The sequence below is a fragment of the Zonotrichia leucophrys genome, chromosome 4 (genome assembly GCF_028769735.1).
Source record: "Zonotrichia leucophrys gambelii isolate GWCS_2022_RI chromosome 4, RI_Zleu_2.0, whole genome shotgun sequence".
Taxonomy (NCBI): domain Eukaryota; kingdom Metazoa; phylum Chordata; class Aves; order Passeriformes; family Passerellidae; genus Zonotrichia; species Zonotrichia leucophrys.
In genome coordinates, this window is record NC_088173.1 from 66052963 (window position 1) to 66070498 (window position 17536).

At 44.3% G+C, this 17536-nt stretch overlaps 1 protein-coding gene across 3 annotated transcripts in view; it reads right to left on the reverse strand.

Annotated features, from left to right (window-relative positions):
- FGFRL1 (fibroblast growth factor receptor like 1) overlaps nt 1–17536 on the reverse strand; it is a 170172-nt gene that overhangs the window by 73976 nt on the left and 78660 nt on the right. For all 3 annotated transcript variants that reach the window (XM_064711970.1, XM_064711971.1, XM_064711972.1), the window contains one exon: nt 13756–14028. In XM_064711970.1, coding sequence (XP_064568040.1) covers nt 13756–14028 — 273 coding nt within the window. The remainder of the gene's footprint in view (nt 1–13755; nt 14029–17536) is intronic.

The window sequence follows — 17536 nt, forward strand, 5'->3', positions numbered from 1 at the left end:
TGGCTTTCCTATTCTGAATCCCAAAGCATCACATGAGCTCCAGCAAGTCAGACACCAGCAAACCTAGCAATGGTTTTGTTCTCAGCACGACTTCACAAATCAGCTGAATGTGCTGGATTACTGTTAGGGAATTGCTTATTGCCACAGCCAGCTTACCAGTCAGGCTTTGCTTACAGGAGAGAAAACTATTCTAAAAAATACCTTTTAAGTACCATGTCCCTACTGACTAGGGAACACACTATAGCTCATTAAAACTGCTTTTGAAACCCATTTTCTCAATTTCCTTTCAAAACACCTGCTTCTGAGAAAGCACCTCAGCATTCAACACATGTGAACCCTACTTACATTTTCCCAGGAATGTGTACTTAGTACACACATTTTTCAAGAAATGTCACTGGATGCTTAGGTAAGGTTTCAAAAGCTTTCAGCAATGGCAGTATTCATCCCATGGAAGTTCATGGGAATTCTTCAAAAGGGGTTGACTCAGCCTCGGCTGACTGCTTTTGAAAAACTCCCCTTTATCTGCTATCTTTGATGGTCCCAGAGATAAAATGCTGAAAGTTCAGTTTACCATCCTCCTTTAACACTACAGGCCTCTAAGTGGGGTCCACTTCTCCCCTCAGTAAGAACATGAAAAGCGTTTCACTCATGGCCTGAGTCATACTATATCTGAAGAGAGGCTTGGGAAAAGCAGGGGCTAAAAATCCACCTACTACTCAGAGCAGAGACCAAAGTACCAGCAAAGAGCTGGCCCTATCATCTCCCCTTAGCCATGGTTTAGCATGTGAGGCTGGAGGAAAATCCCACTGCATTACAATAGCAGATCCCCCAAAATAGGCAGGGTGAAGTAAACAGCCTTGAAAATACTTTCCAAGTCCATGGGGCCATAAACAAGCAAAGCCCAAAAGCAACACCATCCCCAAAAGTTAAATCATTATCACTGCACATCCTGCAGGGTGCTGGGGTGGCACCAGGTGTCATGTCACATCTGCAATATTAAAAAGCCATAACTCCAATAGGGGAATAAACAAACTGGTCATTTCTCCACAGGAAACAGGCTCCCTGTACCAAGTGTCATAAAAGCTGGTACAGAGCTCCAGGGAGATAGCTGTCAGTAAAATACTCTAAATAAAGATTACAGCAGAACTAATAGGAATGACATGCAGGCATCTTGTTGACTTTTATTCCTCATGTCTGTAACTATTTCTGTGGTCCACAGAATATGAGAAAAAATTAATAGATTTGGCCCAAAAGACAGAAGAATGCTTTGTCCAAATACGAGGTGGGAAGGATGTAGTGAAACTTTTAAAGAGTTTCTCCTTCAGGATATGCCAAGGATATGACATGGCTTTGGAGCAACAGAGGTGCTGTCACAGGATCTGCAGTATTCCCTCCCTTGCTGAAGATGCTGAAGGGTGGCAAAAATTTCACTTGTAAGCAGGCCAGTGAGCAGCCCATCCTCCTGATAAGTGAGAAGCTTTGAACACAGCAGGGCCAAAAATTCTGAAGAAAATTTAACACAAGTCAAACAAACGAATAGCAATAATCACATACAAGGCACAACTGGTGTATTTAAGATTTAACAGGCTAAGTCATAGTTGAGTATGTCCATGATGCAGCTTTTGCATAGAACAAGGATAAAAAGTATCCAAATCATTCCTTGTGAAGGTGTGTGAGATACACACCAGCTCTGACAGTACTGAGCATGTTCAGTGGCCAAATTCCTCTCTCATACAATTCTACCCATCTACCCCTGAGAGATGTTGCTCTTTTGTCTCTTTATCAAGGCAAGGTCTCAAGAGGGCACCACAAAATTCTCCATAATTATCCAAGGACAGAGCACCCAGAAAACAACACCATCTTTTTGAAGGTCACACAGGTATGCTTTTACAATGGTTCTTGGTCAGAGTTTCTCAGACACCTCCTTAGAGGCTCTGAAAACCATCCCAGAGGAAAGGGGGTGAAAAGGAGTCCCTACAGATGAAGCCAGTGTTAGCAGGACACAGTTCCAATGCCAGGAACATGCTCAGCACCTTGCTTGTATTTCAAATCAAAGACATGCACCAGCTTCTCAAAATTCACCATCAACATTTTCACTTCCCAGAAGTGAAGGCTGCTGCATCTTCCAAACCTCCTTGAAGGAAAGGGATTAACAAAACCACACTCAAACCAAAGCAGCCCATGAGAGACCTTGGCTGACACTACCCCCTTGATGCTGTTGCCACAAATTTCTCCTGGGTTGGAGTTTCTCCTGCCAAAGCACACACCAGGGCTACCAGGAGGAGCTGTCAGGAGACACTGCAAACAGAGCACAAACACTGGGCTGTGCTGGGGACTGGGGAGGCGTCGTCCTTCTCCTCCATCAGATTCCTGGAGCTGTTCAGCAGGGAATCCCAGCCTGCATCCGAAGGGGATCCAAGTCTCCCAGTTGCCCACCAGTGACCAAGGAGGACTGCCACCAGTGCTCCTCTCTCCTGCCAGCTGCACATTCAGCAAAGGTGAGATGAAGATCCTTGTCTACTTCAGTGCCGAGGTCACCATAACTTTTTCCAGTTTGAAAAAAAACCCAACACAAAACCAACATGCCAGGTCACACTGCTTCCCTTTAAGAAGAGAAACATTCAATGTTGGACTAAAGAAAAGTCGATGAAGAATTTGGTGGTGATGGTTTTCCAAATCAAAATAGTTTCGCAATGGAGGATTCAATGCCAAATATTTCAAAGCCTTTTGTTGACAATCAAGCAGAAAACTGACTCAACTCAATAGTTCAAATGACTTGACAACATTTTTCAGGGAAACAATGAACTGGAAGAAAAAAAAGCAATGAAAGGCCTATGTATCATTTAAATTGTGTGATAAACTCAGACTTAGTGGTTTGGTTGGCATGAAGAGATCAGAAAACCACCCATATTCTGCATTTTTTGCTCTATAACCTAACAACATTCAGTGTGTCTGTAGGAACTTTACATACACACACAGGAACAAACATATCTGAAGCAAGATCAAAGAAAAGAAGAGAAGAAAAGAAGAAACACATCAACTGTCTTTGTTGCGCTGGATCATTGCAATGGAAAATAAAATAATTTGCTTCCCTTTAATTTACATGAAATATTTTCTGTACAGGCCTGTTAATCATTTAGCTTGATATTAAACAACAGCATTGTTTTCACTGTTTGTCTCCCTATTGTTCTGTCACTTGCAGTAATTTAGAACAACCCAGAAAAATCACAGACAGATGCATTGTGCAGAGGACAGATGTGCTGACCCACACAGCACTTGAACAGCTACGCCTGCAAAGTGCATTTGTGTTCTTTGCTTTTTGCTGCATATTAAAAGAAGGTTTTCTTTAAAACACTATCTCGAGAGCTGCAAAATACATCATGGGAGTAGAAAATGAAGGGATAAATTCTGTGTTATCTGACTCCTTTTACTGTTTATTTCTCCCCTCTTTTCCTTGGCTTCGGTGCGAAGAACAGGTTCCATCCCGCCAGAGCAACCAGAATAAAACTGACATTTTATGAGTGGAAACAGTCCAAGGATGGTGGCTTATGCTCTTAACAGCCTGACATCTCAACCTCTGAAGGCAGCAGTGGTGCTGCTTCCAGTGGCTGCAGAACACCTTAAAAAGCAGCACAAACTGACAATGAAAATAAACTACGGTCGCCGCACTGCTGGAGTCTGGCAGCCCTTAACAAATACAGCAGCGTCTGGGTGTTAAAATACATAAATCTGTCATCATTACCAGGCTAAGGGGTCGTCATCCTATTCTCAAAATAAAAGAACTGTGCATAATCAGTAGGGCAGGGAGTTCAGAACAAAGTACGCCTTTTACAAACTCTCAACTGCTGATAGATGGATGTTTGCAAGGGACTTAATGTCTTTAACAGGGTACGTTTGAGAAGGAGTGTAGGTTTCAGAACTCCTGGGATTAGTACTTTTTTTTTCCCTCTTCTTTTCCAATTTTATTGCCAAGAAGTGTATAATGTAAACACTCAGGTCTTCTGACTATGAAACCCACATTATTATAAAGAAGGAAGAATCAAAGCCTTCTAGCACAATGATATTATTCACGAAGGACAACATAGAATATGTTCCTCCTCTCATCAAACAAAAATAAATTGGATTTTAAAATAGGTCTGTACACTAATTTTCAGCAGCTCTGTTGATTTTTATTTTCCTTTTTTCATCTTTTTCTTAATGTGGATGCCAAAGATAGCACAGGAAAGGCAGAGAACCAGACCCTACAGGAATGTAAAAATACAGCTCCTCAGCAACCATACATTTTAACAAGCAACATACCTACATGCATGGATCAACAGGCAGCATGCGGGCAATTGGTGCTGTGTACGTGCACTTACACATAAAAAAGCAGTCTCCAAAAACAACATTCATGCTACACGTTATAAACTGGTCCAACTTGGCACTGCTCACTCTATAATAAATATTCTTCAGTGTGCTTTAATTTACAAGTGTGCCTTTTGGGTATTTCTGAGTTAACTGATACCAAAGAGAAAATCTGGCTAAAACCCCACTATCTGTGGCATTTACTGTGCAAACTGGGGACAGCAGAATGTGTGGTGGCACAAGGGAATGGGGCACGGTGCTCTGGCACAGAGCTCCTGGAGACACTGTGCCCATGAAGCTCAACTCAGCCCCCGTGGTCCTCTGAGTCCAGTGAGGCCACGCTAAATCCTTCACTCCCAGCTTTCAGCAAGAAGCAGAGGGAGGAGCACAACTTCCAAGGAAAAACTGTCAGGAATAGGGCAGGACAGCAGTAGTAGGGAAGTTGTAGGGAAGTTGTAGAAAGACCCTGCTACTTGGAGAAGATAAGTCATCTTGGATGCTTGACAAGGTGGTAGATATCTCAAAGCTGCTGATGCCCAGGCCTGCAATTAGCTTGATGGCTTCTCATTACTTGGGGTGCTAGTAATTAAAAGACTCCTAACTACTCTTCTGCAGTCACAGCAAACCTTGCTTGGGAATCCAGACCACCTTTGGAAAGCCTGCCTTCCACACACATACAGATCCCCAGCCTGGAGCAGGGACTGCCTTGGCTTTACTCAGGAACACAGCTATTCCTCAGCATTGTGGACATGCAGATGTGGACAAATCTCTGGCTGAGCACATCAGCACTGCACTGCCAACAGGGAAATTCCACCCACTGCCCATATGGAGGATTGCACCAAGACAGCTCTGATTAATAAAGTCAGAGGCAAGAGATGTTTTTAGCCTCAGACAAAGTGACGAGAAAAACCCAACATGAACACCACAAACTCGCTGGGATCAGAGGCTCTTTCTATTAATATCGTTTAACAGAAGGAAGCCATAAATTGCTCAGATCAAACACGGTTTTAACGTCAGCCTGCCTGGTATTGTGTGTTGCTTTCATTCCCAAACAATATTCATGCAGCAAGCAGAGCTGCAGCTTGCTATTTGCACGGGTGTAGCAGCCACCACACACTCCAAAGCATCTGCAAAGGATTGTGGGCTAAATGCATCCATATGTCCTGCATGCCTGGGATTTACACTGGCTGCAGCTCTGGTTTGCCACAGGATGGAGTATGGGGGGAAATTATATATCCATACATATATGTATGAATTTCATGCTTACATCCATGGAAAAAAAATCTTTTCATTTCCTTTAAATTGTGAACAGGTGTTGTCACCTTCTTAACTTGGCTTCTATGTTACAGCTTCACGAAGGGAAAAAAGAGATCTACCCGAAACAGTGAGGCTTTTGTTAGCCAGAACATGATGTATTGATAAGCATACTGTAAAGTTTGTTATAAAATCAAATGAAACTAATAAAACCGAACAAAGATCTTGTAAAAACTGTGGACATTATACAGCATTAGCACTGAGCTGCATAATAGATCTGGACTTGGAAGAAACAAAACTGCTGCCCAGTTGTGGTATTTTCCAGCCTTTTACACCCGTTCACCAAGACCATCAGTCAAACCACTCAGTGTTACATTTTTGATCAGTCATTTTTAGGATAGTTTCAGCTAATACTGGCACTCACATCATCACCTCTTTATGGATCAAGCTTTTGAAGAACAAATTGTTATGGGCTGTTGTGACATCAGTCTGGTGCAGCACTCATCAAAATGATGAAAACTAGTGAAATTGTTTCCCTGCAGCATTGCAGCAATAGTCACAACACCTTTTCATTTCAGCATATTTCTTTCTCCTCCTTTCCTCTCCCAGGGCAGTGGACATTGTACAGCTGGATATATTGGACAGGGAGTTTGTTAGACTCTGAGTTGGATCTCTCAAATGAGGAAGAAGTGAAAAACCCCTGAAACTCAGGGAGTAGGAACTGACTGGTTTTAGATTTCTTTTCACATGCTTGTGCTGTCCCTGAGCAGCACCAAGCTTGGCCAGGGTGTGTGTCTTTATGCCTGGGCTGATGAACACTGAGCAGGAAGAGCCCTTGCTTGGGTGAGGGCATCGTTAGTCAACAGTGAGTCACTTCCAGTGGAAAAGGAGCTTCACTTCCAAGTGAACAGATTTTAGCTATGAGTTTGCACCAAAACATGAAAACACTCACAGTTCACTGACTCCTCTTCTCACTGGGACCCGTTCATGCCCATTTCCAGGCTGTTCCCACAGGCTGGCACGCAGGGTTCCCTCACCTGGCAACACCAGCAAGGCAGCTCTTGTTAAGAACCAAACCCCTTGCTACACCTCCACAGAGGGTGACACGGTGGCATCTCATCACATGTTGACATGAGATCCTTGTGCAATCTTTCCAGTGGCTGGGTTTTGGGAAGGCTCCCCTCTTCTGCCCAGCTCCCAAAGGCCCAAACCAATCTGAGCTTTACTTAGCACCACGACCATTACTAAGCATCAGTGGCTATGGCCAGATCCTCATCTGGTGTTAATCACCCTGCGTGTGCACGGGAGGCCACCAACACAGATCCAGCTGCTGGACTGGGGGCCTTAACAAACTGAACACGAACTTGGGAACTGTTTATTGTCACAAGGAACTCTTCATTTCCATCTAACAACTGACTAATCATCATCAGCCATGATTATATGCCCTGTGATTGTGTTAATGGTCCCACGCTGGATGGACTGCCCTTTGCACTTCATGTTGAAGTAAATGCACTAAACTCCATACCATGATCAGCACAGGCTAAACCACCTTGTTCTCAAATGCAAAAACTGCATATTTTCCCCCTTTATTTTTGAAGTGTTGACTCATTTCAATTTTTGCTTAGCATTAGCAGACCCTTGGAGCACACATTGCTGACTCAGGGTTGATTCACATCTTCTTGCTGAGCACATCTCTCTCTGGTCCCCAGAGTTTCTTAAGAGGCCAAAACCCAAACATAAATGAATTTGTCATGCTTTTCCAAGATGGCTGGTGGCACCTGACTCTGGGCTAGAAATGTTTTCTCAGCTTTTGCACTGTAAATGAGTTCTGAGACACGGATTGATGACTTCATTGCAGAAGTGTAATGCAAACCATGTTTTACTGGACTTGATTTTTTTCACACAGTATTTTCTACTACTACAAGCAGAAAAAAGAATGTAAGAATAAATATCCATTCAGACAAGGCCATGAATTTTTTCAGGATACTTATGCTGACTGTTTAAAAAAAATGGTTATTTTAATGCAAATTTCTCACACATGCCTGTTATCAAAGAGAGCTGTCTTTGGACAAGCTGTAAAAAAGCATAAAATAGCAGTTGGCTCAGCAGGAAAAAGCTACTTTAAAGATAAATCATCTGATGTCAGGACAGATTCTTGAAACAATCAATTGCAATAGACAGACAGCAGACATTTAACAGCAAATTTGATTTGTCTGAAAGTGAGATGCAGCTCAAATTCTGAACAGCCCATCAGCAGATCAGGACAACCAAGCTGCCCTTTTCCTCCTGCTCTCTGCATCAAGACTTTACTACTCTACAGCCCAAATGGGGTAGGCACCAGAGGGGGATATGAACTGGATAGATGATGGATTCTTCACCAAAATACTCCTCAAAAAAAACAACCCTCAAAGAACAAAATAAACAACTGCAGCAGTCAGAGACATAGGGCAAAAAATAAATTCAGGAGAAGCTGTTTCTTGGACTTATATGTTGATTATTTTTTGTGCTGAGATGCACCCAAGCAAGATGGGTCCTTGGCAGTTCACAAACACCAAGTGAGGCAAGAAGCTGACAGCCCCAAACTCTTGCTGCTGCTTTTTTTTTTCCTTTGCTACAGAAAGCAGTAAGAAACATGGATGCAGATGTGAAAATGGAGACAGTCTGATCTTTCATCACCTGGTTGAGCAACTGATGCAAGCAGTATTTACTGGCAGCACCTGCAGCAATAGCCCCACATGTTGTAATGCTGGCACACCTTGCAGGATTTGGCCTACAACACTTCTGCAAGTGAAAACTCCTCTGTGTTGTGTGTTAGTGAAAGAGGTCATTATGTTACTGCATAAATATTTACCTATAGTCTTTCCTACAGCTGTTCACAAACAATTTTCCCTTCAGAGAATGTCCAGACTCCTGGAACTCGGGATACTGTTTATTATTGCAGAGAGAGCAGCAATGGAGGTCCTCCAGCACTTCCATGTTAGAATACTTTGTTTTCTCAGTTATTTTTGAGTCAGGAAAAGCTCACCCATTTGGGCTAGGTTTTCCCAGGGAGGGCCTGATGGCTGGAGTGTGGCTCCATGTGTGCAAACTCACATTTTGGCCAAGCTGGCCACAGCTCGACAGAGGCTTCAGTTACACCACCACCTGCTATTTTTTTTTCTGCAGAACATGCCTCCCTTCAGCACACAAGGTGGACAGTTTTCAAACAAGGAGTAGCTATTCAGCACTTTCTTTCTTCCTCTTTGGCCTTAAGTTTCCTTTTAGAGCACACTGGCAAGGAATTTTTTAATTATGCAGTAAAGAAACCGCAGGTTCCAACCAACCATCTATAAATTAAATAAAGTTACTTTTCACACCTTTAGAATTAATTCAGTTGAGGGAAAAAAGATAAGATTTAATGAGCACCATTGTAAACATCATTTTTGGGGAAGGTATAGCACATTTGTTTTGATGAGCCACACATAATTCTCCAAAATAAGGAACCATTGTACTTAATAACTGCAATGTAATTAAATACTGATTAAAGTTCCTCTTCCAGCATTTGTAAATCCGTCTGCAGTGTAATTGGCATCCCAAATCTTGTGGTGAGCCACAAAAACTATTAAGGATAGCTAAGAGAGGAAATTGTAGTTTTGACTTATATTGGTAATCTGCTTTTACTGGCTTACATTTCACACAGGGCTGTATTAGAGCAGGATTCCTTGGATCTCTGGGATCCAGGCCCTGCAGTCTGGGAAGATGGGGAAATAAGCAGGGCAGAAACCAATTGCTACCATCTGGGTTGGCAAAGCCTTTGTTTGAGAATGATGATCAAAATCCCAGAATAAGAGAAGATTCACTTCCAAAGGAGCAGCTAGGAAGACGCAAGATTAGGAGGTAAAGACTTTAGTGTGTGTTATGAAGTAGGAATCGTCTTTTGGGGAGAGATTTAAGAGATTTAGACTCAACTCTGAGCCTCAGCTCCTATTTTATGTGGTCTTGGCCTAATCACCTGGTCTGCCTTTATCTCAGTTACCATCTGTAAAATCACTGTAATCCATCTCATCTGCACTTCCAGACCGAGAGGTTCTCCAGCCAGGCAAGCTGGAGTCCTGTCTCAGACATGCACAGGCACACCTAAGTCTGCTCTGCTCGTGCACTGAGCTGGCTGGCTGCAAGCAAGGCCTGTCCTGAAGCCACAAAGGGACATTCAAACAGTCTTATATTTGAATTATTACATCTCACAGAGTCCAGCCAGGGAGCTCATCTCTGCCACATCTGCAGGACCCCCCAGTGTTGGAGGATCCACCGACCTTTTTATTCCTTTGTACAACATCCCAGATTTCTGCTGGTTCTCTGTGCTATTATGGAATACTGTGGCTAGTAAAAGTTAAATTAGTAAGAGTTACATAGCACTGAAAGCAGGCAGAGAGGTCGGACACTGCTGAATTTAGTCACAGCTCTCTGCAGGATTTGGCTAAACCATCACCTTTTTCTGCTACAGCCTCCATGTAAATAACACTGGGGTGACAGTTCCTCACTTGCCAGTGGTGTGGCAGACCTCAGTTAGAATTATACAGCACAACTCCAAAACTTTGCAATCAGCTACTGAATATTTTCCAGATATCATTGATTAAATTTCCAGAATGCTCTCACGTCAACATGAATTATATTCTTTTAAGTCCTAGTGTTTCATGAATCATTTAATGCTGTTCTAGATCTAATATCTTAACCACCTTGCCCATGTCTGACACCTGTGTGCTTTTACATGTTTGGTGTTAGCAGTAAAGCTGGAATAAGAGGGGTTTTTCTCCTTTGAAGGAGTGGGAAAATAGAGAAGCCATATGGTGCAAGAAGCCTAATGAAGTTTTGTGCTTTCCAGAGCACAAACAAAACAGCTCCATCAATTTGATCTCCGTCATCAAAACTGACATGCAGTTGGTTTTAAAACACTGCCTCCTTCTCGAAAACCAACAAGGGATTGATTTTCTCTCAACCAAAAGTATTTTCACCAAGACGAACACGAGCATCTGGTCATTGCATTAAATGTCTGGGTCGTTTGAAAGAGTAAGTCAGTGATACCTTGTGTTTACTTGCAGAGCTTGACAGGAAAGACACAAGGGGAACATTTGTTTTCAGGGGAAACTGCTGCAGTGAAAAGCAATCGGTTTGAAACGCTACATGAACACAACTGCACCACTAAAGAGAGGGGACGTAAGCAATCCATCAAAAATGGCCTGAGCAACAAGAATGCACAAGAGCACACTGTGAGATGAGGAAAGAAGGCACAAAATAGTAAAAGAAGTACTGGGTTTAGCCAGTGTTTACAACAAGGATGCGTGGAAATGAATGATACTTCAGCCCCTATGTATGACACAGATTTAAGGTTAAAGTCACCCTTTTCTTGGTACTTGGGGATCAATATTTGTTTGCACAGGGCTCAATCTCACACCCACAGAGGCCAGAGGGAGCTTGCCATTTCCTTCCATAGATGCCTGATGAGGCTCTAAATAACTAGGGTTTCTGCCCAGGGCTTTTCAGTGCCAAGTATAATGAATACTATTGTTCTTAACACAATTATATTTGATAATCCAATTTCCCTGAGCAACTGAATTGGAATTTTTGTCCCAATCTTTCCTGAATTCTAGTGCAACGTTTACCCTGTGCCTCCTGACTTTTTGTTTTCATTTGCTTCTGTTGTGTTACCAAGAAATAGGCAGAGTCTTCTTTGATTTACAGATACCTTGATGCCTCTGCTCTGGAATAATGGGATATGGCTTGAGTTTTAAAGAAGATAAAGGATGACACAAGAGATCAACAACTTTGGCGACTTCCACATACTGCAAAAGCAAAGCTGGACTAAGCAGTTACCTATAGCATTAATTTCTCCACAACCAAGAGTCTGTATAGACATGACTCTGTAAGACTATTTCCACTTCACCCTGTTTGTTCACTGTAGCACAGAGAAGTGGGCGAATGTGGCTAAGAAAGAGGTGAACAAGGAAAACCAAATCCTCAAACAATGAAAAGTATAAGACAACTTTTGCAGCTCTATCCCACTGATGCTACAGGAGTCACCAAAGGGTTTCCCTCACAGAAGCATCTCTTTCCAGAAAAGCTATTTACATTCTGGTCCCTTTCTTATACGGGCTGTGCAGCAAAGTGCATTCTCCAAAAATCACCCTGCTATCAGGTGATAATCCTCCATCAAGCAGCACCAAGTGTCTGCTACATGCCCTGAGCCCACAGCAGTTTCCTTTCCTGCTGCAAACAATAAAAAGGAGAAATAAAACAAAACCAGGCCAAGAGCCAACCAGTAGGCAGCTGGAAACTGCCCTAAACTCTGTCCTCACTCCCACCATCTCAGAGAAACAGAACTTTGTAGACCAGATGCTTGGGATGCTGATCAGGCAAAAGGTGAGCAAGATATCTGATCTCATCCCCAGCTTTGTAATCCTCCCCGTGGCTCCCCCAACATCCTCTAAAACACTGCTTTTCACCCAGCTCTTTTCCTTCTCCCAGCCAAGCACCAGTGAGCACACTTCTGTGGCAGCCCCTGCAGAGGAATCTCTGATTACCCAGAGAAATGTCTTTGGGAGTCTTTGGAGTAGCACCAAAATCTCATTGCTGGGCCAAGCAAGCCTTTTGAAAATGTCAAAAGCATTGCCAATGAACCCATGGTCACTGAGACAGCATCTGAAGCTTTCTTAATCCTGCCTCCACCAAGATTTCTCAGGAGCCAAGCATCCCTGGGTTACATGCCAGCTCAGAGCTTTGTTTCAACCCAGATATTATTATTCCTGAAGACACCATGCTTTACAGCAGCTCAGCACATGGATCTCCCCGCTGTGCGTTTTCATACGGGTGCTCCAACATTTGTTTTGAGAGCTATCCTGTTCCAACAGCAAACATAAAGATCAGTGTGACCTCTCCTTATCACACAGCCTTTCCTGTGTGGAATTCATTGTGATCTGGACCCCGGTGGCTATTGCATCATTTCTGTTTATGTGTAACCTTTGGCACTCTGCAATCTTATCAGCCCGCAGCCGGCTGCAGCAGAAGATGCGCAGCAGCACCGCCAGCCCTGGCCATCCTCAAACACTGGAGGGGCCAGCTAAGAGTGGAGGCCAGTGAATGATTAGCAGAGCTGCTGGAGAGTCAGGGGGTAAGACAGCCAGGATGGACAGAGACGAGAGATCTCTGCAGCCAGGTTGTGGAACTTGGGGTTTATTGCAAAGGGCCTGGGTGCAGGGCCCTGCTGGGATTTGGGGTTCATTGCAAAGGGCCTGGGTGCAGGGCCCTGCTGGGATTTGGGGTTTATTGCAAAGGGCCTGGGTGCAGGGCCTGCTGGGATTTGGGAGTTATTGCAAAGAGCCTGGGTGCAGGGCCCTGCTGGGATTTGGTGTTCATTGCAAAGGGCCTGGGTGCAGGGCCCTGCTGGGATTTGGGGTTCATTGCAAAGGGCCTGGGTGCAGGGCCCTGCTGGGAGCTGCCAGGCACAGCTCAGAGCAGGCCCCAGAGAACAGAGGGGTAGAGAGGATGAGAGGGTAAGAGAGTAAGAGGGTAAGAGAGAAGAGGGTAAGAGCGTAAGGGAGTAAAAAATGGTAAGAGAGTAAAAAGGGTAAGAGAGTAAAAGGGGTAAGAGAGTAAAAGGGTAAGAGAGTAAAAGGGGTAAGAGAGCAAAAGCATAAGAGAGCGAGGTTCCTGTTACCATACAATAAATCTTCTGCGCTGAATATTCTAATTCTCACTAACCAATCTAGTACAGGATACAAATCCCATAGCATTTACATACAGCCTGGAAGAACCATTACATTACCATACTGTGTTACATTTTAAACCCTAAAAACTAGTCTTTGAACCCCTTCTGCCAAGTTAGTAGGGTCTGCTCTGACCCTTGGACCTGTCTGCAAGCACAGGGTATCACCTTCAGTCCAGCCACACCATTGTTTTCCCGTTGTTTAGTAACTAAGGTATCTCAAAGCTTGCTTTCATTTCAATCTCGCTTATAGCTTCTATACTCTCAAAATCTTTTGCCAGGCAATCACATTTATAAGGCTTTCCTGTTTCATCTTCCCCACCACAGAGCAAATCTGCAATCTCTGGCAGCTGCATGGAAATGAGCTCTGTCTGTGGCCCCAGAGCAGGCGAGGCCTGGCGGTGCCCGGCCGCACTCACCGATGACGATGAGGGTGTAGTTGACGTTGGCGCTGCCGAAGCCGTTGGTGGCCTTGCAGATGTAGGTCCCCGCGTCCTCGCTCTCCACCTCCTTGATCTTCAGGCCTTGCTGGAGGATGCGGAACCTTGTCCAGCCGCTGTGGATGGTCCGCCCGTCCTTCATCCACATGGTGAGGGGCGGCGGGTCGCCCTCCACCGGGCACAGCAGCTTGATGGTCCTGCCCAGCCTCACGGACTGGCGGTGAATCACTTTGTCAGCGATCCTGGGGGGGCCTAGCGAAGAGCAGAGACAGCAACAGCTGTTATGGCTTTTGCCAGTGACACAGCACTGATTCAAAGCTGTGTCATCAATCCGGCCACTACACTGACTGCTACACAGAATAGAAGGTGCTTACCAAAAATCACTTCCAACCAAGGCTGAAAATGTCAGCAATTACAGAGGGATACAGCAAGACCTGAAGCTATAGCTTTGCAGCTCATGCTAACCCACCATGGTAGCCTGGCTCTGAGGCTCTATTGCTTTTCCAGCATTTTCCTGTCGCAAGAAGGAGCCCAACCACAAACTTTCCTGGTGTATTTGGTAAAGAAACTGTAGTTGTTTTAAACCTAACACCTATCCTGAAGGTAAAATTAGTAACAAGAGTGGTACTTACAACAAAACACTGTGCCACACCCCCCAAATGTTTTAATTCTTTCATGTTGTATGTACAGTAATTCCCTTTAATAGTCACCAGATGGGCTTTATCTGAGACACATAAGCCTGCAGTTGTTGAACACAGAATATTCATTGGGTACTGCTTCAATAAAAGACACAGCTTAGCCTGATATGTTAACATTGCTTATAGTCCAAAAGAGGATATTTTTATAAATTTCCTTAGCAACCCTGCCGGTTTGACCCACTTGACAAATATTTGCTCTTTGTAAAAGGTGATAATTTCATACAAAAGAGAGTGTCCCTGGAATGTCAGACTAAAAACACTGTTTGCCACATGATAACAGGATGCACTTGGACAGGCCAGCAATCAGAAAAAAGAAGTGATAAAGACTCCAGCAGTGGGAAGGCTCCCATAGCTGAATTCCAACTGAAATGCCTTCCCAAGGCTCTGAAAAGTTGAGACTTTTTCCTGCATCTGCCTTTTCTGCCTTTTCATTAATTGCACAAGTTCTCTACACAGATTGCAATAGCAGTGCTCTTCCCAGAATAGTCTATTAATGGGTGTGATAATAAGTGCCCTGTTCTTGCACAAGGACAAAATGTTTTGCTAAGAATTGCTGATGCTGAGTTGCACCCAAAACCCACAAGATGCTTGTGGGATTTGGAAGTGTTCCCTCATATTTTGCTCCTGTTCCTAATGTCTTGCAGGATTGGGCCCACAGGGAATAAACTACAGAGCTCATATTTGCACTTCCTCATGACTAATTCCTATTATTCCAAAGTCTGCTTGATTTTTCCTCAGCATGACTGAGGCAGTACATACAGTCCAGCTCCTGAATGACTCCAGAGCTGCTGTTGCAGTTACTCATGCTGAATACCACCCATGAATTTTGCAGCTTTGCTGGTGAAAAGAAATACTGCTCAAGCTGAGAACAGAGTGGTGAACTAACTTATTAAAGAGTTTAACTAAGAGGCTGGTTAAATCGATGGGTCTTGGACACACTCAGATTCTGATGAACTCCTAATGACCCAAAGTGAGGACCTTGAGAGCACTTATTCTGAAAAAGTCAGAGATAACAAAAAATAACAAAGAAGGTAAAGATAACACCCACCCCTTCACATCTTCTACAGTCACCTGTGGGACAGATCTTGGGGGTGATGGTATCCTCCCATACTCCAAGGGAACTGGCAAAACACCAAGAGAAATCCTGCCTGTCCAGGTGTTTCTAAAAATTCCAAACCACCCTTATGTTCTTCACCTTGTGAGATTTCCAGCCATCTCTGTGCATGGAGAGAAAACCCCAAGACCTTTTGAATGCTGGTCTGACACAAATTGCATTGCTGAATATTTGAAAATGAAAATCCACCCATGAAGAAGGGATCTGTGTGTTGCCTTTGATAAGGCAGAATTCACAAACACTGGGTGAGAATCTGCCCCCAGTTTCTATTTCCCTACATGATGCATTCACTCAGTGCAAAGGAGCTGAAATGCCCAGACAAGCCCACAGACTTGCTGAAATTCTGGGCTGGCCCTTGGAGAGGTTCCTTTCTGACTCAGAGCCCTATCAAACCAAGTCAAACTTTACGAGTAGTTTCACTGCAACCTGCCTGTGAGCCAGGACTCTACTTCATGCATATTCAAATGACAAAAACAGATCTATAATTAGTACTGGGAAAAAAAATGCTTGGTGCAGGGCAAGCAGGGACAGTGGGGAGAGGAGCACTCTCCTCCCAGCTTGGAAGCCTGCTGTAGGCTCCTTCAAAACCCCTTTCCTTCCGACATTCATGGTGACTCCTGATGAATTTGGAGACCTGGAGGAATCAGATAGTTTCCCAGTCACGTCATGAGCTCCTCTGGGGCAGCCTGCACAGGCGGGGCTCCTGATGGCACCAGAGTTGCCTCTGGATCTGTCACATGTTTGGGTCAGTGGTAAGCTTGGTCCTCCTAAATGCCATTTTCCTTTGACTGACCTTTCATTCTGAGGAATTGTTGGATCGGTCCCTGTCACAGGATCTATCCGCAGACCTTTATGACATTTAGAAATGGGCGCGTTTCTTAGAGCCATTCTGCCTAAAAACATTACTGCAGCTCTTCATTAGCTCCTCCAGCAGCTTTCTTAGGAACAGGAATAAAACATTCCCCTCACTCTTTTTTCCTGCTGTGAATTTTGCACTTCTCAGCAGTGTACAGCTATAGGACAAAGATGATAAGGCCTTGTTCCTGCTGTAAGTATTTCCATTTCATTACCTATCATCTTTGCATTAATAACTTTCTGCTCAAGCAGTACTCTCTGGAATCAGTGTTCTGATGTAAATATCGAGCACCATGGTAATTATTGCAATACTGTAATTTACTACTGTGTTTACAAAGAACCACAATATAATTCAGCACCTTCACATACGACAGAGGCTTCAGGCACCCTGGCAAGCCAATGGTAGCTGGACCTCCTGAAGCTGGGCTACAGCAAGAATAAAATATTGATATCATCGGGATGTCAGTCTCTCTTTCTCATGTACAGGCATTCATTGGGTCTTATTTCACTACATATCTGCAGAGCCCTGCCTTGGGACTGCAACAGTGACGGATGAATGCTTTTCCAGTCAAGACACACTTTGGCACATCTCACCACTCTGCACCATCAGAGGCATCAGGGGAGGCAGCAGAGAGGGGAAAGTTTGTTTTGCAAAAAGGCCCTTCTCCAATATCCTCTGGGCAGCGGGTGCTACTGACACAGAGCTGCCTCACACTATCCAGGCAAATCTGCACTATCTAGGCAAAAATATCTGCCCCATCTAGGCAAAAACACCTTCCCCCTCTGAATCCAGGTATTAGGCTGCTCAGCATTACTCAGGTTCTCCTGGAAATTAAAGTCCAAGGTTTCTCTGTAGCAGTTCCATCCCTTACTGCATGATAAAAAGATGTAGTAAAAGCATGCCGAGCCGGCCAATTTCCCGTGTGCAGCCCTGCTGCTGACAGGAGCTCCCCACCCTCCAGCACTGGTCCCTAACATGCCAGGGGGTGTCCAGGAGAGCAGAGTGCCCAGCCAGCCCTCCCAAGGCGCTGCTTTGGGATTGTCGCTGTGTCTGACCCGCAGGGCTGGGGCACGCGTGCGCTCACAGCTGAGT